Source organism: Anomaloglossus baeobatrachus, chromosome 4 (assembly GCF_048569485.1).
Source record: "Anomaloglossus baeobatrachus isolate aAnoBae1 chromosome 4, aAnoBae1.hap1, whole genome shotgun sequence".
Lineage (NCBI taxonomy): Eukaryota > Metazoa > Chordata > Amphibia > Anura > Aromobatidae > Anomaloglossus > Anomaloglossus baeobatrachus.
Genome location: NC_134356.1, coordinates 4,110,060 through 4,132,978, shown reverse-complemented (window position 1 = coordinate 4,132,978; position 22,919 = coordinate 4,110,060). Strand labels below are relative to the sequence as shown.

Here is a 22,919-nt window from a genome sequence, read left to right as displayed (position 1 = left end):
GGTGAAGTATCCATATATTGATGGTGGTTTTAATAATGTATCTATGTACAGTTGGTGGTCCCGGTGATGGTATTCCTGTATTGATGGTGGTTCTGGTGACATATTCATGTACTGATGGTAGTTCTGCTGATCTATTTTTGTAGTGTTAGTTGTTCTGTTTATGTATTCCTGTACTATCAGTGGTTCCAATGATGTATTCTAGTACTGTTGGTGTTATTGGTTATGTATTCCTGTACTGGGGATGTATTTCTGGTCTAATGGTGGTAATGATGAAGAATTCACATTCTTATGGTGGTTCTAGTGCTGCATTTCTGTACTGATGGTGGTTCAGGTGATATATTCCTGTACTGATGGTGGTTCTGGTGATGTATTCTACACTGATGGTGGTTCTGGTGATGTATTCTATACTGATGGTGGTGCTAGTGATACATACCTGAACTGATGGGGATTCTGATAATGTATTTCTGTAAATGGTGGTTTTAGTGATATATTTCTGTACTGATGGTGGTCGTGGTAATGCACAGTATTTCTGTACTGATAGTGGTTGTGTAGTGATGAATTTCTGTACTGATGGTGATTCTAGTTATGTATTTCTGTACAGATTTTGGTTCTAGTGATTTATTACTGTATTGTGATGGTTTGATTGTGATGGTCTGTATTGTGATGGTTTGATTGTGATTCCTGTACTGAAGCTGGTCCTGGTGAGATATTACTCTACTGTTTTTGGTACTGGTGATATATTTCTGTACTAATGGTGGTTCTGGTTAAGTGTTCCTGTACATTAGTGGTTCTGTTGATATGTTCAAGTACTATTGCTGGTTCTCGTGATATATTTCTGTACTGATGGTGTTTCTTGTGACATTTTCATGTACCAATACATTGTCATTGATTCTAGTGGTGTATTTCTGTACTGTTGGTAGTTCTAAGGATGTATGCATGTACTGATGGTGATATATTTGTGGACTGTTGGAGGATCTTGTGATGTATTACTGTACTGTTTGTGATGATACTATTGACCTAGTCCTGTACTGATGGTGGTTTTGGTGATGTATTTTGTACTGTTGGCATTTCTAGTGATATATTCTTGTACTGACGGCGGTTCTAGTGATATATTCTTGTACTGATGGTGGTTCTAGTGAGGCATTCTTGTACTGATGGTGGTTCTAGTGATGTATTCTTGTACTGATGGTGGTTCTAGTGATGCATTCTTGTACTGATGGTGGTTCTAGTGATGCATTCTTGTACTGATGGTGGTTCTAGTGATATATTCTTGTACTGATGGTGGTTCTAGTGATGCATTCTTGTACTGATGGTGGTTTTGGTGAAATATATATTTGAATTTATGTCAGGAAGATTAATTATAAACTTAAGCACTGTAGCCAAATTCTAATAGTTTATAATACACTCATTTTCATAGCTCTTCTTGCTGGTTTCAGCGGTCATCACATGACCACTTATATGATTTTCGGACTTGCAGTCACATGCTGATAAGCTTCTTATCCTATTATTCTAAATGAAAGAGGGGCTGTAGTAACTCATTGAACATTGAGAAAACTATGCAGACCCGCATAACCATATGAGTGGTCACATGACGACTACCGAAAGTGCTTAAGCTGTGTATATGATGGGTCAACAAAACTGAATTTTTGCCCTGGATACAGAAGGACCCAGATTCGCCTCTGGGTGCAGGTTCCGGGGTACCGCAGAATTGTTTGCTCCACCAGAAAATGCCTAGCATATGATGAAGGATTTCCCCAGAATGTGAAGGTCTGCTCTCTGCTTCTTAATTCGGAGTCAGTGTGACACAGCAGGAACGCCAACAATACAATCCGATTATTGGCTCCTTATTCTTATAAATGGATTGATTTCTGAGCTTGTCAATACGGATCCCCAGAATTCCGATAAGGGGGCCATTACTGGCGGTGATAAGGGCAGATGCGATGTCAGCGGGTTCACTCTATACATAAAGGTTCCGCAATCAGAAATATATAAAGAATGTAGCAGAGCTCCTCGTGTTACAATGTATCGCCTGAGTCATTACGAGCCATAAACTTCCAGATAACTTGTGTTTATAATCAATAGGCTGCAAGTATCGGGCGCAGCCGCCCTCCTGCCGGGTATATAAAGCCTGGCACTGGTGCCACCGCCGCATCCCCAGCACCATGTCTCTCCAGACAGAGCTCCTCCACATCTTCAGTGGCATCCCCTTCACCACCCGCTCCTCTGCGGAGCTGCTCCGATCCTTGGATGGATTCCAGGCCCGGGAGGACGACCTGCTCCTCGTCTCCTACCCAAAATCTGGTAATTACAATGCTTTATCCATCCGTCCTAGAACAGGTCCCCGATGTGAGCGCTGACCAGAAGCTGGGGTGTGGCGGCTGATTGCCGATGTCCCCCCCAACATGGCCCTCTCTGTGGCACCTGTGACAGGGGAGGACAGGCACCAGGGGTCTGCGGCAGATACGGGAAAGCACCATTGTGTAAGGACCCCAAAATAACGCCCCATAAGACAATAACACCCCGCAGCTACAGGAGAGGAGCAGGGGAGACAGTAACGCCCCACAGCTACAGGAGAGGAGCAGGAGAGACCATAACACCCCGCAGCTACAGGAGAGGAGCAGGGGAGACCATAACACCCCGCAGCTACAGGAGAGGAGCAGGGGAGACAGTAACACCCCGCAGCTACAGGAGAGAAGCAGGGGAGACAGTAACACCCCGCAGCTACAGGAGAGAAGCAGGGGAGACCATAACACCCCACAGCTACAGGAGAGAAGCAGGGGAGACCATAACACCCCACAGCTACAGGAGAGGAGCAGGGGAGACCATAACACCCCGCAGCTACAGGAGAGGAGCAGGGGAGACAGTAACACCCCGCAGCTACAGGAGAGAAGCAGGGGAGACAGTAACACCCCGCAGCTACAGGAGAGAAGCAGGGGAGACAGTAACACCCCGCAGCTACAGGAGAGAAGCAGGGGAGACCATAACACCCCACAGCTACAGGAGAGGAGCAGGGGAGACCATAACACCCCGCAGCTACAGGAGAGGAGCAGGGGAGACAGTAACACCCCGCAGCTACAGGAGAGGAGCAGGGGAGACAGTAACACCCCGCAGCTACAGGAGAGAAGCAGGGGAGACAGTAACACCCCGCAGCTACAGGAGAGAAGCAGGGGAGACCATAACACCCCACAGCTACAGGAGAGGAGCAGGGGAGACCATAACACCCCGCAGCTACAGGAGAGGAGCAGGGGAGACAGTAACACCCCGCAGCTACAGGAGAGAAGCAGGGGAGACAGTAACACCCCGCAGCTACAGGAGAGAAGCAGGGGAGACAGTAACACCCCGCAGCTACAGGAGAGGAGCAGGGGAGACCATAACACCCCACAGCTACAGGAGAGGAGCAGGGGAGACCATAACACCCCGCAGCTACAGGAGAGGAGCAGGGGAGACAGTAACACCCCGCAGCTACAGGAGAGGAGCAGGGGAGACAGTAACACCCCGCAGCTACAGGAGGAGCAGGGGAGACCATAACACCCCGCAGCTACAGGAGAGGAGCAGGGGAGACAGAAACACCCCGCAGCTACAGGAGAGGAGCAGGGGAGACAGTAACACCCCGCAGCTACAGGAGAGGAGCAGGGGAGACAGTAACACCCCGCAGCTACAGGAGAGGAGCAGGGGAGACCGTAACACCCCGCAGCTACAGGAGAGGAGCAGGGGAGACCGTAACACCCCGCAGCTACAGGAGAGGAGCAGGGGAGACAGTAACACCCCGCAGCTACAGGAGAGAAGCAGGGGAGACAGTAACACCCCGCAGCTACAGGAGAGAAGCAGGGGAGACCATAACACCCCGCAGCTACAGGAGAGGAGCAAGAGAGACAGTAACACCCCGCAGCTACAGGAGAGGAGCAGGGGAGACAGTAACACCCCACAGCTACAGGAGAGGAGCAGGGGAGACAGTAACACCCCGCAGCTACAGGAAAGGAGCAGGGGAGACAGAAACACCCCGCAGCTACAGGAGAGGAGCAGGGGAGACAGAAACACCCCGCAGCTACAGGAGAGGAGCAGGGGAGACAGTAACACCCCGCAGCTACAGGAGAGAAGCAGGGGAGACAGTAACACCCCGCAGCTACAGGAGAGAAGCAGGGGAGACAGTAACACCCCGCAGCTACAGGAGAGAAGCAGGGGAGACCATAACACCCTGCAGCTACAGGAGAGGAGCAGGGGTGATAGTAACACGCCACAGCTACAGGAGAGGAGCAGGAGAGACAGTAACACCCCACAGCTACAGGAGAGGAGCAGGGGAGACAAACACCCCGCAGCTACAGGAGAGGAGCAGGAGAGGAGCAGGAGAGACAGTAACGCCCCGCAGCTACAGGAGAGGAGCAGGAGAGACAGTAACGCCCCGCAGCTGCAGGAGATGAGCAGAGGTGACAGAAACACCCCGCAGCTATAGGAGAGGAGCAGGGGAGACAGAAACACCCCACAGCTACAGGAGAGGAGCAGGGGAGACAGTAACACCCCGCAGCTACAGGAGAGGAGCAGGGGAGACAGTAACACCCCGCAGCTACAGGAGAGGAGCAGGAGAGACAGTAACGCCCCGCAGCTACAGGAGAGGAGCAGGAGAGACAGTAACGCCCCGCAGCTACAGGAGAGGAGCAGGAGAGACAGTAACACCCCGCAGCTACAGGAGAGCAGGAGAGACAGTAACACCCCGCAGCTACAGGAGAGGAGCAGGGGAGACAGTAACACCCCGCAGCTACAGGAGAGGTGCAGGAGAGACAGTAACACCCCGCAGCTACAGGAGAGGAGCAGGGGAGACAGTAACGCCCTGCAGCTACAGGAGAGGAGCAGGAGAGACAGTAACACCCCTCAGCTACAGGAGAGAAGCAGGGGAGACAGTAACACCCCGCAGCTACAGGAGATGAGCAGGAGAGACAGTAACACCCAACAGCTACAGGAGAGGAGCAGGGGAGACAGTAACACCCCGCAGCTACAGGAGAGGAGCAGGGGAGACAGTAACACCCCGCAGCTACAGGAGAGGAGCAGGGGAGACAGTAACACCCCGCAGCTACAGGAGAGGAGCAGGGGAGACAGTAACACCCCGCAGCTACAGGAGAGAAGCAGGGGAGACAGGAACACCCCGCAGCTACAGGAGAGGAGCAGGGGAGACCATAACACCCCGCAGCTACAGGAGAGGAGCAGGGGAGACAGTAACACCCCGCAGCTACAGGAGAGGAGCAGGAGAGACAGTAACACCCCGCAGCTACAGGAGAGGAGCAGGGGAGACAGTAACACCCCACAGCTACAGGAGAGGAGCAGGGGAGACAGTAACACCCCGCAGCTACAGGAAAGGAGCAGGGGAGACAGAAACACCCCGCAGCTACAGGAGAGGAGCAGGGGAGACCATAACACCCCGCAGCTACAGGAGAGGAGCAGGAGAGACAGTAACACCCCACAGCTACAGGAGAAGAGCAGGGGAGACAGTAACACCCCGCAGCTACAGGAGAGGAGCAGGGGTGATAGTAACACGCCACAGCTACAGGAGAGGAGCAGGAGAGACAGTAACACCCCACAGCTACAGGAGAGGAGCAGGGGAGACAGAAACACCCCGCAGCTGCAGGAGATGAGCAGAGGTGACAGAAACACCCCGCAGCTACAGGAGAGGAGCAGGGGAGACAGAAACACCCCACAGCTACAGGAGAGGAGCAGGAGAGACAGTAACGCCCCGCAGCTACAGGAGAGGAGCAGGAGAGACAGTAACACCCCGCAGCTACAGGAGAGCAGGAGAGACAGTAACACCCCGCAGCTACAGGAGAGGAGCAGGGGAGACAGTAACACCCCGCAGCTACAGGAGAGGCGCAGGAGAGACAGTAACACCCCGCAGCTACAGGAGAGGAGCAGGGGAGACAGTAACGCCCTGCAGCTACAGGAGAGGAGCAGGAGAGACAGTAACACCCCGCAGCTACAGGAGAGAAGCAGGGGAGACAGTAACACCCCGCAGCTACAGGAGAGGAGCAGGAGAGACAGTAACACCCCACAGCTACAGGAGAGGAGCAGGGGAGACAGTAACACCCCGCAGCTACAGGAGAGGAGCAGGAGAGACAGTAACACCCCACAGCTACAGGAGAGGAGCAGGGGAGACAGTAACACCCCGCAGCTACAGGAGAGGAGCAGGAGAGACAGTAACACCCCACAGCTACAGGAGAGGAGCAGGGGAGACAGTAACACCCCACAGCTACAGGAAAGGAGCAGGGGAGACAGTAACACCCCGCAGCTACAGGAGAGGAGCAGAGGTGACAGTAACGCCCCACAGCTACAGGAGAGGAGCAGGAGAGACAGTAACACCCCGCAGCTACAGGAGAGGAGCAGGAGAGACAGTAACGCCCCACAGATACAGGAGAGGAGCAGGGGAGACAGTAACACCCCGCAGCTACAGGAGAGGAGCAGGAGAGACAGTAACACCCCACAGCTACAGGAGAGAAGCAGGGGTGATAGTAACACCCCGCAGCTACAGGAGAGGAGCAGAGGTGACAGTAACGCCCCGCAGCTACAGGAGAGGAGCAGGAGAGACAGTAACACCCCGCAGCTACAGGAGAGGAGCAGGAGTGACAGTAACACCCCACAGCTACAGGAGAGGAGCAGGGGAGACAATAACACCCCACAGCTACAGGAGAGGAGCAGAGGTGACAGTAACGCCCCGCAGCTACAGGAGAGGAGCAGGAGTGACAGTAACGCCCCGCAGCTACAGGAGAGGAGCAGGAGAGACAGTAACGCCCCACAGCTACAGGAGAGGAGCAGGAGTGACAGTAACACCCCACAGCTACAGGAGAGGAGCAGGAGAGACAGTAACACCCCGCAGCTACAGGAGAGGAGCAGGGGAGACAGTAACACCCCGCAGCTACAGGAGAGAAGCAGGAGAGACAGTAACACCCCACAGCTACAGGAGAGAAGCAGGAGAGACAGTAACACCCCACAGCTACAGGAGAGGAGCGGAAGTGACAGTAACGACCCGCAGCTACAGGAGAGGAGCAGGGGAGACAGGAACACCCCGCAGCTACAGGAGAGGAGCAGGAGTGACAGTAACGCCCCGCAGCTACAGGAGAGGAGCAGGAGAGACAGTAACACCCCGCAGCTACAGGAGAGAATCAGGGGAGACAGTAACACCCCGCAGCTACAGGAGAGGAGCAGGGGAGACAGTAACACCCCGCAGCTACAGGAGAGGAGCAGAGGTGACAGTAATGCCCCACAGCTACAGGAGAGGAGCAGGAGAGAAAGTAACACCCCGCAGCTACAGGAGAGGAGCAGGAGAGACAGTAACGCCCCGCAGCTACAGGAGAGGAGCAGGGGAGACAGTAACACCCCACAGCTACAGGAGAGAAGCAGGAGAGACAATAACACCCCGCAGCTACAGGAGAGGAGCAGAGGTGACAGTAACGCCCTGCAGCTACAGGAGAGGAGCAGGAGAGACAGTAACACCCCGCAGCTACAGGAGAGAAGCAGGGGAGACAGTAACACCCCACAGCTACAGGAGAGGAGCAGGAGAGACAGTAACACCCCACAGCTACAGGAGAGGAGCAGGGGAGACAGTAACGCCCCGCAGCTACAGGAGAGGAGCAGAGGTGACAGTAACGCCCCGCAGCTACAGGAGAGGAGCAGGAGAGACAGTAACACCCCACAGCTACAGGAGAGTAGCAGGAGAGACAGGAACACCCCACAGCTACAGGAGAGAAGCAGGAGAGACAGTAACACCCCACAGCTACAGGAGAGGAGCAGGAGAGACAGTAACACCCCACAGCTACAGGAGAGGAGCAGGGGAGACAGTAACGCCCCGCAGCTACAGGAGAGGAGCAGAGGTGACAGTAACGCCCCGCAGCTACAGGAGAGGAGCAGGAGAGACAGTAACACCCCACAGCTACAGGAAAGGAGCAGGGGAGACAGTAACACCCCACAGCTACAGGAGAGGAGCAGGAGAGACAGTAACACCCCACAGCTACAGGAGAGGAGCAGGGGAGACAGTAACACCCCGCAGCTACAGGAGAGGAGCAGGAGTGACTGTAACACCCCGCAGCTACAGGAGAGGAGCAGGAGAGACAGTAACACCCCGCAGCTACAGGAGAGGAGCAGGAGAGACAGTAACACCCCGCAGCTACAGGAGAGGAGCAGGGGAGACAGTAACACCCCGCAGCTACAGGAGAGGAGCAGGGGAGACAGTAACGCCCCGCAGCTACAGGAGAGGAGCAGGAGAGACAGTAACACCCCACAGCTACAGGAGAGGAGCAGGAGAGACAGTAACACCCCGCAGCTACAGGAGAGGAGCAGGGGAGACAGTAACACCCCGCAGCTACAGGAGAGAAGCAGGGGAGACAGAAACACCCCGCAGCTACAGGAGAGGAGCAGGAGACAGTAACACCCCGCAGCTACAGGAGAGGAGCAGGAGAGACAGTAACACCCCGCAGCTACAGGAGAGAAGCAGGGGAGACAGAAACACCCCGCAGCTAAAAGGAGAGAAGCACGGGAGACAGTAACACCCCGCAGCTACAGGAGAGAAGCAGGAGAGACAGTAACACCCCACAGCTACAGGAGAGGAGCAGGAGAGACAGTAACACCACACAGCTACAGGAAAGGAGCAGGGGAGACAGAAACACCCCGCAGCTACAGGAGAGGAGCAGGAGAGACAGTAACACCCCGCAGCTACAGGAGAGAAGCAGGAGAGACAGTAACACCCCACAGCTACAGGAGAGGAGCAGGAGAGACAGTAACACCCCACAGCTACAGGAAAGGAGCAGGGGAGACAGAAACACCCCGCAGCTACAGGAGAGGAGCAGGGGAGACAGTAACACCCCACAGCTACAGGAGAGGAGCAGGAGAGACAGTAAAACCCCGCAGCTACAGGAGAGGAACAGGGGAGACAGAAACACCCCGCAGCTACAGGAGAGGAGCAGGGGAGACAGTAACACCCCGCAGCTACAGGAGAGGAGCAGGGGAGACAGTAACACCCCACAGCTACAGTAGAGGAGCAGGAGTGACAGTAACACCCCGCAGCTACAGGAGAGAAGCAGGGGAGACAGAAACACCCCGCAGCTAAAGGAGAGAAGCAGGGGAGACAGTAACACCCCACAGCTACAGGAGAGGAGCAGGAAAGACAGTAACACCCCGCAGCTACAGGAAAGGAGCAGGGGAGACAGTAACACCCCACAGCTACAGGAGAGGAGCAGGAGAGACAGAAACACCCCCGCAGCTACAGGAGAGGAGCAGGGGAGACCATAACACCCCGCAGCTACAGGAGAGAAGCAGGAGAGACAGTAACACCCCGCAGCTACAGGAGAGAAGCAGGAGAGACAGTAACACCCCACAGCTACAGGAGAGGAGCAGGAGAGACAGTAACACCCCGCAGCTACAGGAGAGAAGCAGGAGAGACAGTAACGCCCCGCAGCTACAGGAGAGGAGCAGGAGAGACAGTAACACCCCGCAGCTACAGGAGAGGAGCAGGGGAGACAGTAACACCCCGCAGCTACAGGAGAGGAGCAGGAGAGACAGTAACACCACACAGCTACAGGAAAGGAGCAGGGGAGACAGAAACACCCCGCAGCTACAGGAGAGGAGCAGGAGAGACAGTAACACCCCACAGCTACAGGAAAGGAGCAGGGGAGACAGAAACACCCCACAGCTACAGGAGAGGAGCAGGAGAGACAGTAACACCCCGCAGCTACAGGAGAGGAACAGGGGAGACAGAAACACCCCGCAGCTACAGGAGAGGAGCAGGGGAGACAGTAACACCCCGCAGCTACAGGAGAGGAGCAGGGGAGACAGTAACACCCCACAGCTACAGTAGAGGAGCAGGAGTGACAGTAACACCCCGCAGCTACAGGAGAGAAGCAGGGGAGACAGAAACACCCCGCAGCTAAAGGAGAGAAGCAGGGGAGACAGTAACACCCCACAGCTACAGGAGAGGAGCAGGAAAGACAGTAACACCCCGCAGCTACAGGAAAGGAGCAGGGGAGACAGTAACACCCCACAGCTACAGGAGAGGAGCAGGAGAGACAGAAACACCCCCGCAGCTACAGGAGAGGAGCAGGGGAGACAGTAACACCCCGCAGCTACAGGAGAGGAGCAGGGGAGACCATAACACCCCGCAGCTACAGGAGAGAAGCAGGAGAGACAGTAACACCCCGCAGCTACAGGAGAGAAGCAGGAGAGACAGTAACACCCCACAGCTACAGGAGAGGAGCAGGAGAGACAGTAACACCCCGCAGCTACAGGAGAGAAGCAGGAGAGACAGTAACGCCCCGCAGCTACAGGAGAGGAGCAGGAGAGACAGTAACACCCCGCAGCTACAGGAGAGAAGCAGGAGAGACAGTAACACCCCACAGCTACAGGAAAGGAGCAGGGGAGACAGTAACACCCCGCAGCTACAGGAGAGGAGCAGGAGTGACAGTAACACCCCACAGCTACAGGAGAGGAGCAGGAGAGACAGTAACACCCCGCAGCTACAGGAGAGGAGCAGGAGTGACAGTAACGCCCCGCAGCTACAGGAGAGGAGCAGGGGAGACAGGAACACCCCGCAGCTACAGGAGAGGAGCAGGGGAGACAGGAACACCCCGCAGCTACAGGAGAGGAGCAGGGGAGACAGGAACACCCCGCAGCTACAGGAGAGGAGCAGGAGTGACAGTGACGCCCCGCAGCTACAGGAGAGGAGCAGGAGAGACAGTAACGCCCCACAGCTACAGGAGAGGAGCAGGGGAGACAGTAACACCCCACAGCTACAGGAGAGGAGCAGGAGAGACAGTAACACCCCTCAGCTACAGGAGAGGAGCAGGAGAGACAGTAACACCCCGCAGCTACAGGAGAGGAGCAGGAGAGACAGTAACACCCCACAGCTACAGGAGAGAAGCAGGAGAGACAATAACACCCCGCAGCTACAGGAGAGGAGCAGGAGAGACAGTAACACCCCACAGCTACAGGAGAGAAGCAGGAGAGACAGTAACACCCCACAGCTACAGGAGAGGAGCAGGAGAGACAGTAACACCCCACAGCTACAGGAGAGGAGCAGGGGAGACAGAAACACCCCGCAGCTACAGGAGAGGAGCAGGGGAGACAGTAACACCCCGCAGCTACAGGAGAGGAGCAGGAGAGACAGTAACGCCCCGCAGCTACAGGAGAGGAGCAGGGGAGACAGTAACACCCCGCAGCTACAGGAGAGGAGCAGGGGAGACAGTAACACCCCGCAGCTACAGGAGAGGAGCAGGGGAGACAGTAACGCCCCGCAGCTACAGGAGAGGAGCAGGGGAGACAGTAACACCCCACAGCTACAGGAGAGGAGCAGGAGTGACCGTAACACCCCGCAGCTACAGGAGAGGAGAAGGGGAGACAGTAACACCCCGCAGCTACAAGAGAGGAGCAGGAGTGACAGTAACACCCCACAGCTACAAGAGAGGAGCAGGAGAGACAGTAACAGCCCACAGCTACAGGAGAGGAGCAGGGGAGACAATAACACCCCGCAGCCACAGGAGAGGAGCAGGGGTGACAGTAACACCCCGCAGCTACAGGAGAGGAGCAGGGGAGACCATAACACCCCGCAGCTACAGGAGAGGAGCAGGGGAGACCATAACACCCCGCAGCTACAGGAGAGGAGCAGGAGAGACAGTAACACCCCGCAGCTACAGGAGAGGAGCAGGGGAGACAGTAACACCCCGCAGCTACAGGAGAGGAGCAGGAGAGACAGTAACGCCCCGCAGCTACAGGAGAGGAGCAGGAGAGACAGTAACACCCCGCAGCTACAGGAGAGCAGGAGAGACAGTAACACCCCGCAGCTACAGGAGAGGAGCAGGGGAGACAGTAACGCCCCGCAGCTACAGGAGAGGAGCAGGGGAGACAGTAACACCCCGCAGCTACAGGAGAGGAGCAGGGGAGACAGTAACGCCCCGCAGCTACAGGAGAGGAGCAGGGGAGACAGAAACACCCCGCAGCTACAGGAGAGGAGCAGGAGAGACAGTAACACCCCACAGCTACAGGAAAGGAGCTGGAGAGACAGTAACACCCCGCAGCTACAGGAGAGGAGCAGGAGAGACAGTAACACCCCACAGCTACAGGAGAGAAGCAGGAGAGACAATAACACCCCGCAGCTACAGGAGAGGAGCAGGAGAGACAGTAACACCCCACAGCTACAGGAGAGAAGCAGGAGAGACAGTAACACCCCACAGCTACAGGAGAGGAGCAGGAGAGACAGTAACACCCCACAGCTACAGGAGAGGAGCAGGGGAGACAGAAACACCCCGCAGCTACAGGAGAGGAGCAGGGGAGACAGTAACACCCCGCAGCTACAGGAGAGGAGCAGGAGAGACAGTAACGCCCCGCAGCTACAGGAGAGGAGCAGGGGAGACAGTAACACCCCGCAGCTACAGGAGAGGAGCAGGGGAGACAGTAACACCCCGCAGCTACAGGAGAGGAGCAGGGGAGACAGTAACGCCCCGCAGCTACAGGAGAGGAGCAGGGGAGACAGTAACACCCCACAGCTACAGGAGAGGAGCAGGAGTGACCGTAACACCCCGCAGCTACAGGAGAGGAGAAGGGGAGACAGTAACACCCCGCAGCTACAAGAGAGGAGCAGGAGTGACAGTAACACCCCACAGCTACAAGAGAGGAGCAGGAGAGACAGTAACAGCCCACAGCTACAGGAGAGGAGCAGGGGAAACCATAACACCCCGCAGCTACAGGAGAGAAGCAGGGGTGACAGTAACAGCCCACAGCTACAGGAGAGGAGCAGGGGAGACAATAACACCCCGCAGCCACAGGAGAGGAGCAGGGGTGACAGTAACACCCCGCAGCTACAGGAGAGGAGCAGGGGAGACCATAACACCCCGCAGCTACAGGAGAGGAGCAGGGGAGACCATAACACCCCGCAGCTACAGGAGAGGAGCAGGAGAGACAGTAACACCCCGCAGCTACAGGAGAGGAGCAGGGGAGACAGTAACACCCCGCAGCTACATGTGAGGAGCAGGGGAGACAGTAACAGCCCACAGCTACAGGAGAGGAGCAGGGGAGACAGTAACACCCCACAGCTACAAGAGAGGAGCAGGGGAGACAGTAAGGCTATGTCCGCACGTTGCTTTTTACCTGCTTTTTACCTGCTTTTTTGCTGCTTTTTCAACTGCAGCGTTTAATGGCACAATGGTTGTGTTCTGCTTTTCAAGCAAAGTCTATGGGAATTTGGGTTTCTTGTCCGCACTATGCAGTTCAAACTGCAGCCTTTTTGTTGCAGAACTTTGGTCAAAAACTCAGCTTTGCAGTGCAAAACCCAAATGGCAAAAACAATTGACATGTCAATTGTTTTTGCCATTTGGGTTTTGCACTGCAAAGCTGAGTTTTTGACCAAAGTTCTGCAACAAAAAGGCTGCAGTTTGAACTGCATAGTGCGGACAAGAAACCCAAATTCCCATAGACTTTGCTTGAAAAGCAGAACACAACCATTGTGCCATTAAACGCTGCAGTTGAAAAAGCAGCAAAAAAGCAGGTAAAAAGCAGGTAAAAAGCAATGTGCGGACATAGCCTAACACCCCGCAGCTACAGGAGAGGAGCAGGGGAGACAGTAACACCCCGCAGCTACAGGAGAGGAGCAGGGGAGACCATAACACCCCGCAGCTACAGGAGAGGAGCAGGGGAGACAGTAACGCCCCGCAGCTACAGGAGAGGAGCAGGAGAGACAGTAACGCCCCGCAGCTACAGGAGAGGAGCAGGGGAGACCATAACACCCCGCAGCTACAGGAGAGGAGCAGGGGAGACAGTAACGCCCCGCAGCTACAGGAGAGGAGCAGGGGAGACAGAAACACCCCGCAGCTACAGGAGAGGAGCAGGGGAGACCATAACACCCCGCAGCTACAGGAGAGGAGCAGGGGAGACAGTAACGCCCCGCAGCTACAGGAGAGGAGCAGGGGAGACAGTAACACCCCGCAGCTACAGGAGAGGAGCAGGGGAGACAGAAACACCCCACAGCTACAGGAGAGGAGCAGGGGAGACCATAACACCCCGCAGCTACAGGAGAGGAGCAGGGGAGACAGTAACGCCCCGCAGCTACAGGAGAGGAGCAGGAGAGACAGTAACGCCCCGCAGCTACAGGAGAGGAGCAGGGGAGACAGAAACACCCCGCAGCTACAGGAGAGGAGTAGGAGAGACAGTAACACCCCGCAGCTACAGGAGAGGAGCAGGGGAAACCATAACACCCCGCAGCTACAGGAGAGGAGCAGGAGAAACAGTAACACCCCGCAGCTACAGGAGAGGAGCAGGAGAGACAGTAACACCCCGCAGCTACAGGAGAGGAGCAGGGGAGACAGTAACACCCCGCAGCTACAGGAGAGGAGCAGGAGAGACAGTAACACCCCGCAGCTACAGGAGAGGAGCAGGGGAGACAGAAACACCCCGCAGCTACAGGAGAGGAGCAGGAGAGACAGTAACACCCCACAGCTACAGGAGAGGGGCAGGGGAGACAGTAACACCCCGCAGCTACAGGAGAGGGGCAGGGGAGACAGTAACACCCCACAGCTACAGGAGAGGAGCAGGAGAGACAGTAACACCCCACAGCTACAGGAGAGGGGCAGGTAGTAATTTTCGCCACACCGTGTGAAGTGCAGACACAAGCCATGAAGCGCTGCTGGCGATCAGACTGTGGCAGTGTTGTCGGTGTGCGCCGCTCGCTGAGCTGTTGCTTCCTCCAGGCACGCACTGGCTGGCAGAGATCATGAAGCATCTTTACTCCTCTAAAGTCGCTCTGACGTCACCCATTGAGTTTGGAGACGTCTCACAACTGGAGGAGCTGAACAGCGTGACCTCGAAGAGGATCATCCCCACCCACCTGAGCTACCACATGCTGCCCCGAGACTTCACAGCCAAAAAGTGCAAGGTGAGGGACGATGGGGGCGTGAGGGTCCGCGGGGAGCGTGAGGGTCCATGGGGGTGTGAGGTTCTACAGGGGTGTGAGGGTCCGCAGAGGTGTGAGGGACGGAAGGGACATGAGGGACGGCGGGGGTGTGAGGGTCCGCGAGGAGAGTGAGGGTCCACGGGGGCGTGAGGGTCCGCAGAGGTGTGAGGGTCCACAGGGGCGTGAGGGTCCGCAGAGGTGTGAGGGACAGAAGGGACGGCAGGGGCGTGAGGATCCACAGAGGTGTGAGGATCCGCGGGGGTGTAAGGGTCAGTAGAGGGTGTGTAGGTCGGAGGGAAATGTGCGGCTCCACAGACGTCTGAGGGTCCGCGGGGGGTGTGAGGGTCCGCGGGGGGTGTGAGGACTTGTACATACAGGTTGATATAATACATTGCAAACGTAGAAGAAACGTTAATCTTGTTTTCTCCCTGTGGCTGACATTTCCGCTTGCTGTCAGTGAATAGAGACACCACGTAGCTGACATGGGGGGGGGGAAGACGCCACGTAGCTGACATGGAGGGGGGGGGGAGACGCCACGTAGCTGACATGGAGGGGGGGGGGAGACGCCACGTAGCTGACATGGGGGGGGGGGGGAGACGCCACGTAGCCGATATAGGGGGGAGACGTCGCGTAGCTGACATAGGGGGGAAACGCCACGTAGCCGACATAGGGGGGAAACGCCACGTAGCCGACATAGGGGGGAGACACCACGTAGCCGATATAGGGGGAGACGCCACGTAGCTAACATGGGGGGGGAGACGCCACGTAGCCGATATAGGGGGAGACGCCACGTAGCTAACATGGGGGGGGGGAGACGCCACGTAGCCGATATAGGGGGAGACGCCACGTATCTGACATAGGAGGGGAGACGCCACGTAGCCGATATAGGGGGGAGATGCCACGTAGCTAACATAGGGGGGAGACGTCACGTAGCCGATATAGGGGGGGAGACGCCACGTAGCTAACATGGGGGGGAGACGCCACGTAGCCGATATAGGGGGGAGACGCCACGTATCTGACATAGGAGGGGAGACGCCACGTATCTGACATAGGAGGGGAGACGCCACGTATCTGACATAGGAGGGGAGACGCCACGTATCTGACATAGGAGGGGAGACGCCACGTATCTGACATAGGAGGGGAGACGCCACGTATCTGACATAGGAGGGGAGACGCCACGTAGCCGACATAGGAGGGGAGACGCCACGTAGCCGACATAGGAGGGGAGACGCCACGTAGCCGACATAGGAGGGGAGACGCCATGTAGCCGACATAGGAGGGGAGACGCCGCGTAGCTGACATAGGGGGGGAGACGCCACGTAGCCGACATAGGGGGGAGACGCCACGTAGCCGATATAGGGGGGAGACGCCACGTAGCTAACATGGGGGGGGGGAGACGCCACGTAGCCGATATAGGGGGGAGACGCCACGTAGCTGACACAGGGGGAGACGCCACGTATCTGACATAGGAGGGGAGACACCACGTATCTGACATAGGAGGGGAGACGCCACGTATCTGACATAGGAGGGGAGACGCCACGTAGCCGATATAGGAGGGGAGACGCCACGTAGCCGACATAGGAGGGGAGACGCCGCGTAGCTGACATAGGGGGGAGACGCCACGTAGCCGACATAGGGGGGAGACGCCACGTAGCCGATATAGGGGGGAGACGCCACGTAGCTAACATGGGGGGGGGGGAGACGCCACGTAGCCGATATAGGGGGGAGACGCCACGTAGCTGACACAGGGGGAGACGCCACGTATCTGACATAGGAGGGGAGACGCCACGTATCTGACATAGGAGGGGAGACGCCACGTATCTGACATAGGAGGGGAGACGCCACGTAGCCGATATAGGAGGGGAGACGCCACGTAGCCGACATAGGAGGGGAGACGCCACGTAGCCGACATAGGAGGGGAGACGCCACGTAGCCGACATAGGAGGGGAGACGCCACGTAGCTGACATAGGAGGGGAGACGCCACGTAGCTGACATAGGAGGGGAGACGCCACGTAGCTGACATAGGAGGGGAGAAGCCACGTAGCTGACATGGGGGGGAGACGCCATGTAGCTGACATGGGGGGTGGGGGGGGGAGACGCCATGTAGCTGACATGGGGGGGGGGGGGGGGGGAGACGCCACGTATCTGACATAGGAGGGGAGACGCCACGTAGCTGACATAGGAGGGAGACGCCACGTAGCCGACATAGGAGTGGAGACGCCACGTAGCTGACATAGGAGGGGAGACGCCACGTAGCTGACATAGGAGGGGAGACGCCACGTAGCTGACATAGGAGGGGAGACGCCACGTAGCTGACATGGGGGGGAGACGCCATGTAGCTGACATGGGGGGTGGGGGGGAGACGCCATGTAGCTGACATGGGGGGGGGGGGAGACGCCACGTAGCTGACATGGGGGGGGCAGACGCCGTGTATCTGACACTTGGTACCTTTCCTGCAGGCGATCTACATCATCCGCAATCCTAAGGACACGGCCGTATCTCTATATCACTACTACAGAGATAACCCCGAGCTGCCCACCATCGAGTCCTGGAGCACCTACCTGGAGATGTTCCTGCACGGGGAAGGTAACGCCCAGCAGAAAACTTACATACAGTATTTTCCGAACTATAGGATCTACCTAGGGGCAGAAAATAAGGAGAAAATGCCCCCAATTCTGTGCTAATGTCCTCCAGCCTGGTAAATATTACCCCATCCTTGTCCCATGCTGGTATAAATGCCCCAACCTGGTACATATGGCCCACCCCTCCTCCTGTACCCATCCTGGTGTATGTATGCCCCCAACCTGGTACATATGGCCCACCCCTCCTCCTGTACCCATCCTGGTATATATATATATATATATATATATATATATATGACCCCATCCTGTGCCCATACTAGTATATATGCCCCCAACCTGGTACATATGGCCCACCCCTCCTCCTGTACCCATCCTGGTATATATATGACCCCATCCTGTGCCCATACTAGTATATATGCCCCCATCCTGTGCCCATACTAGTATATATGCCCCCATCCTGTGCCCATACTAGTATATATGTCCACAACCTGGTACACATGGCCCACCCCTCCTCCTGTACCCATCCTGGTGTATGTATGGCCCCATCCTGGTACATATGGCCCACCCCTCATCCTGGTGTGTGTATATATATATATATATATATATATATATATATATATATAAATATAAATAAAACCCCATCCTGTGCCCATACTAGTATATATTGCCCCATCACGCATTAATATAATAAACGATCCTGCTCACCTTCCATACGCTCGTCCGGTGCGCGGTGTCCTGATGTCTTACGCGTGTAAGCAGCGCAGCACATCACTGCCATGTGCGCCCACTAACACCGACCTCAGCTGCCGGCATATTCGCTGCCCCCCACGCCCGGGATTCTCAGCTCCCCACACCTCTTTTCCTGCCCTCCTCTCGGCGTGGACTTGGGGTGGGGGCAGTGAATATTCATGCCTTTAATGGCGGCACATTGCGGTGCAGGCACCTGACAGGTCTCTGTGCTGCGATGTATTCACCAGGATGCGCGCCCTCACATGCACATCCAGCTGAAGCCCCTCAGCCCACGGGCCCCATTGTTGGTACACCACAGGCTGTAGCGGCGGCCTCCTGACCTGGGGCTCTCGGATGTCACATAAGATTCTGGCGTGGATGAGGCCGGGCACCGGCTCCTGGACTTCTGCCAACATTATGAGACTTTTCAACACTTTCTACATCAGAATAATGTCATAGAAGCTTTAATGAATCGGATCGTCTGTGTATCTGATTCTGAGAAAGCAATAAACTGGCTGATAACAGGGAGTAATAGATTACACGGGCACATGTCCAAATTAGTCACGTTCTGTGACACGAGGACTGTACAGACTGGCGGCAGCGGTCGGGCTGAGGACAGAGCCGCCTGTTCCTGTCTGGGCCGTGTTGGCACAAAGGTCACATCAGAATGTCCCACGCTCCGGCCTTTATGGTGAGGCTTCTGCGGTTACAGAACGGCTCCTGATCTGACACATTGTAACAAAGCCCTGATCTGCTGCAGCGGAGAGGACGGGGCTCCTGATCTGAGGCAGCGGAGAGGAGGGGGCTCCTGATCTGCGGTAGCGGGGAGGACGGGGCTCCTGATCTGCGGCAGCGGGGAGGACGGGGCTCCTGATCTGCGGCAGCGGGGAGGACGGGGCTCCTGATCTGCAGCAGAGGGCGGGGCTCCTGATCTGCGGCAGCGGAGAGGACGGGGCTCCTGATCTGAGGCAGCGGAGAGGAGGGGGCTCCTGATCTGCGGTAGCGGGGAGGACGGGGCTCCTGATCTGCGGCAGCGGGGAGGACGGGGCTCCTGATCTGCGGCAGCGGGGAGGACGGGGCTCCTGATCTGCAGCAGAGGGCGGGGGTCCTGATCTGCGGCAGCGGAGAGGAGGGGGCTCCTGATCTGCGGCAGCGGAGAGGACGGGGCTCCTGATCTGCTGCAGCGGGGAGGACGGGGCTCCTGATCTGCGGCAGCGGGGAGGACGGGGCTCCTGATCTGCGGCAGCGGGGAGGACGGGGCTCCTGATCTGCGGCAGCGGGGAGGACGGGGCTCCTGATCTGCAGCAGAGGGCGGGGCTCCTGATCTGCGGCAGCGGGGAGGACGGGGCTCCTGAACTGCGGCAGCGGGGAGGACGGGGCTCCTGAACTGCGGCAGCGGGGAGGACGGGGCTCCTGAACTGCGGCAGCGGGGAGGACGGGGCTCCTGATCTGCGGCAGAAGGCAGGGCTCCTGATCTGCGGCAGCGGGGAGGACGGGGCTCCTGATCTGATACAGTGTAACAAAGTCCTAACCCGTAATAACGTGTGCCCCCCCCCCGGTTCGTCCTGTGGCCCCTGTAATAATCCGTGTCCCCCCTGTGGCCCCTGTAATAACCTGTATCCCCCTGGTGCGTCCTGTGGCCCCTGTAATAACCCGTGTCCCCCTGTGCGTCCTGTGGCCCCTGTAATAACCTGTATCCCCCCTGTGGCCCCTGTAATAACCTGTATTCCCCCAGTGCGTCCTGTGGCCCCTGTAATAACCTGTATCCCCCCTGTGGCCCCTGTAATAACCTGTATCCCCCCTGTGGCCCCTGTAATAACCTGTATCCCCCTGGTGCGTCCTGTGGCCCCTGTAATAACCCGTGTCCCCCCTGTGCGTCCTGTGGCCCCTGTAATAACCTGTATCCCCCCTGTGGCCCCTGTAATAACCTGTATTCCCCGTGCGTCCTGTGGCCCCTGTAATTACCCGTGTCCCCGCACTTTTTAGTTGTCTGTGGCTCGTGGTTCGATCACATCTGGAGCTGGGAGCAGCACAGGAACGAGATGGGGACGCTCTTCCTCTACTACGAGGCCATGAAGAAGGTGAGCAAAGTACACGCTGGGGGTGGTGGTCATGCATGCGGTCGTCCTGTGCACGCTGGGGGTGGTGGTCATGCATGCGGTCGTCCTGTGCACGCTGGGGGTGGTGGTCATGCATGCGGTCGTCCTGTGCACGGTGGGGGTGGTGGTCATCCATGCGGTCGTCCTGTGCACGGTGGGGGTGGTGGTCATCCATGCGGTCGTCCTGTGCACGGTGGGGGTGGTAGTCATCCATGCGGTCGTCCTGTGCACGCTGGGGGTGGTAGTCATCCATGCGGTGGTCCTGGGCACGCTGGGGGTGGTGGTCATCCATGCGGTCGTCCTGTGCACGCTGGGGGTGGTGGTCATGCATGCGGTCGTCCTGTGCACGCTGGGGGTGGTGGTCATCCATGCGGTCGTCCTGTGCACGCTGGGGGTGGTGGTCATGCATGCGGTCGTCCTGTGCACGCTGGGGGTGGTGGTCATGCATGCGGTCGTCCTGTGCACGCTGGGGGTGGTGGTCATGCATGCGGTCGTCCTGTGCACGCTGGGGGTGGTGGTCATGCATGCGGTCGTCCTGTGCACGCTGGGGGTGGTGGTCATCCATGCGGTCGTGTCTTGCAGGATCCCTTCCAGGCTGTCAGGAGAATCAGCAGCTTTTTGGGGATCAACATTAACGACAACGAAATCCATGAAATCTGCAAGAAAACCTCGTTCTCCGAGATGAAAATCTGCGCAGAGACCGAGAACAGCGACGCCAGCCCCCCGGTGTGCGCCCTCACCCCCAACAAAAGGCTGGTATTCCGCAAAGGTGAGCCCCCAATAAGATCCCGCCTCCATAAGATCCCGACTACCGAGCCCCCCACATGTGATCCCGCATTGCTGAACCCCCCCATAAAATCCCACAATACTGATCCCCCTCCATAAGATCCCTCACTACCGAGCCCCCATATGTGATCCTGCATTGCTGAACCCCCCCATAAGATCCCGCACTACCGAGCCCCCCATATGTGATCCCGCATTGCTGAACCCCACCCCATAAGATCCCACAATACTGAGCCCCCCCCGGGATATGTGGACACGTTACGGATTATTCTGCACTGTATTGCTTGTGCTCCAGAGCTGCGCTCCTTCCTCAGGGCAGGAGGTTCCCCCCATATGTGATCCTGCATTGCTGAACCCCCACATAAGATCCCACACTACCGAGCCCCCCATATGTGATCCCGCATTGCTGAACCCCCCCATAAGATCCCACACTACTGAGCCCCCCGGGATATGTGGACACGTTGCTGATTATTCTGCTCTGTATTGCTTGTGCTCCAGAGCTGCGCTCCTTCCTCAGGGTGGAAGCTCCCCCCATTGAGCTGTACGGTCACACTCCATCAGTCCCAGTCCTGAGCTTATGGGACAGTGCACAATGGGGCAGGTGGTCCTGGGAGACCCTCGACCTGTTCTCGGGGGTCCAGATGTGACCATGACCCGGTGGTTTTCCTTCTCGCTGCAGGGACGGTCGGGGACTGGAAGGATTACTTCACCAACAAGCAGAACCGGCTCTTCGAGGAGACGTACCGAGCAAAGATGGCCGCCAGCAGCCTGGCCAAACACCTCTGCTACGAGAACTGAGCTCCGGGGCTCCATGTCCTGCTCCGAGACCCCGAGAGCGGACGGCGGGGTCAGTGACGAGCACAAACGGGGGACTAGTGGACAGTGAAGAGCCGGGGACAACGGGGTCAGTGACGAGCAGAACGGGGGGCGGCGAACGGTGCAGAGCCGGGGACAGCGGGGTCAGTGACAAGCACAACGGGGGGCAGCGGACGGTGCAGAGCCGGGGACAGCAGGGTCAGTGACGAGCACAAACGGGGGACTAGTGGACAGTGAAGAGCCGGGGACAACGGGGTCAGTGACGAGCAGAACGGGGGGCAGCGGACGGTGCAGAGCCGGGGACAGCGGGGTCAGTGACAAGCACAACGGGGGGCAGCGGACGGTGCAGAGCCGGGGACAGCGGGGTCAGTGACAAGCACAACGGGGGGCAGCGGACGGTGCAGAGCCGGGGACAGCAGGGTCAGTGACGAGCACAACGGGGGACAGGGGACGGTGCAGAGCCGGGGACGGAGGGGTCAGTGATGAGCAGAACGGGGGGCGGCGAACGGTGCAGAGCCGGGGACAGCGGGGTCAGTGACAAGCACAACGGGGGGCAGCGGACGGTGCAGAGCCGGGGACAGCAGGGTCAGTGACAAGCACAACGGGGGGCAGTGGACGGTGCAGAGCCGGGGACGGCGGGGGGTCAGTGACAAGCACAACGGGGGGCAGTGGACGGTGCAGAGCCGGGGACGGCGGGGTCAGTGACAAGCACAACGGGGGGCAGTGGACGGTGCAGAGCCGGGGACAGCAGGGTCAGTGACGAGCACAACGGGGGACAGGGGACGGTGCAGAGCCGGGGACGGAGGGGGTCAGTGACGAGCACAACGGGGGGCAGGGGACGGTGCAGAGCCGGGGACGGCAGGGTCAGTGATGAGCACAACGGGGGGTGGCGGACAGTGCAAAGCCGGGGACAGCGGGGTCAGTGACGAGCACAACGGGGGGCAGGGGACAGTGCAAAGCCGGGGACAGCGGGGTCAGTGACGAGCACAACGGGGGGCAGG

At 57.6% G+C, this 22,919-nt stretch overlaps 1 protein-coding gene across 1 annotated transcript; it reads left to right on the top strand.

The window, feature by feature from the left end:
- Positions 1 to 2,162: 2,162 nt before the first annotated feature.
- On the top strand, positions 2,163 to 22,123 carry LOC142302440 (sulfotransferase 6B1-like). The gene is made up of 6 exons (XM_075343503.1): positions 2,163 to 2,301; positions 14,706 to 14,890; positions 17,369 to 17,495; positions 20,207 to 20,301; positions 20,902 to 21,088; positions 21,782 to 22,123. The coding sequence occupies exons 1-6, from the start codon at positions 2,163 to 2,165 to the stop codon at positions 21,898 to 21,900; spliced, it is 852 nt and encodes a 283-aa protein (XP_075199618.1). The 3' UTR covers positions 21,901 to 22,123.
- The last annotated feature ends 796 nt before the right edge of the window (positions 22,124 to 22,919 follow it).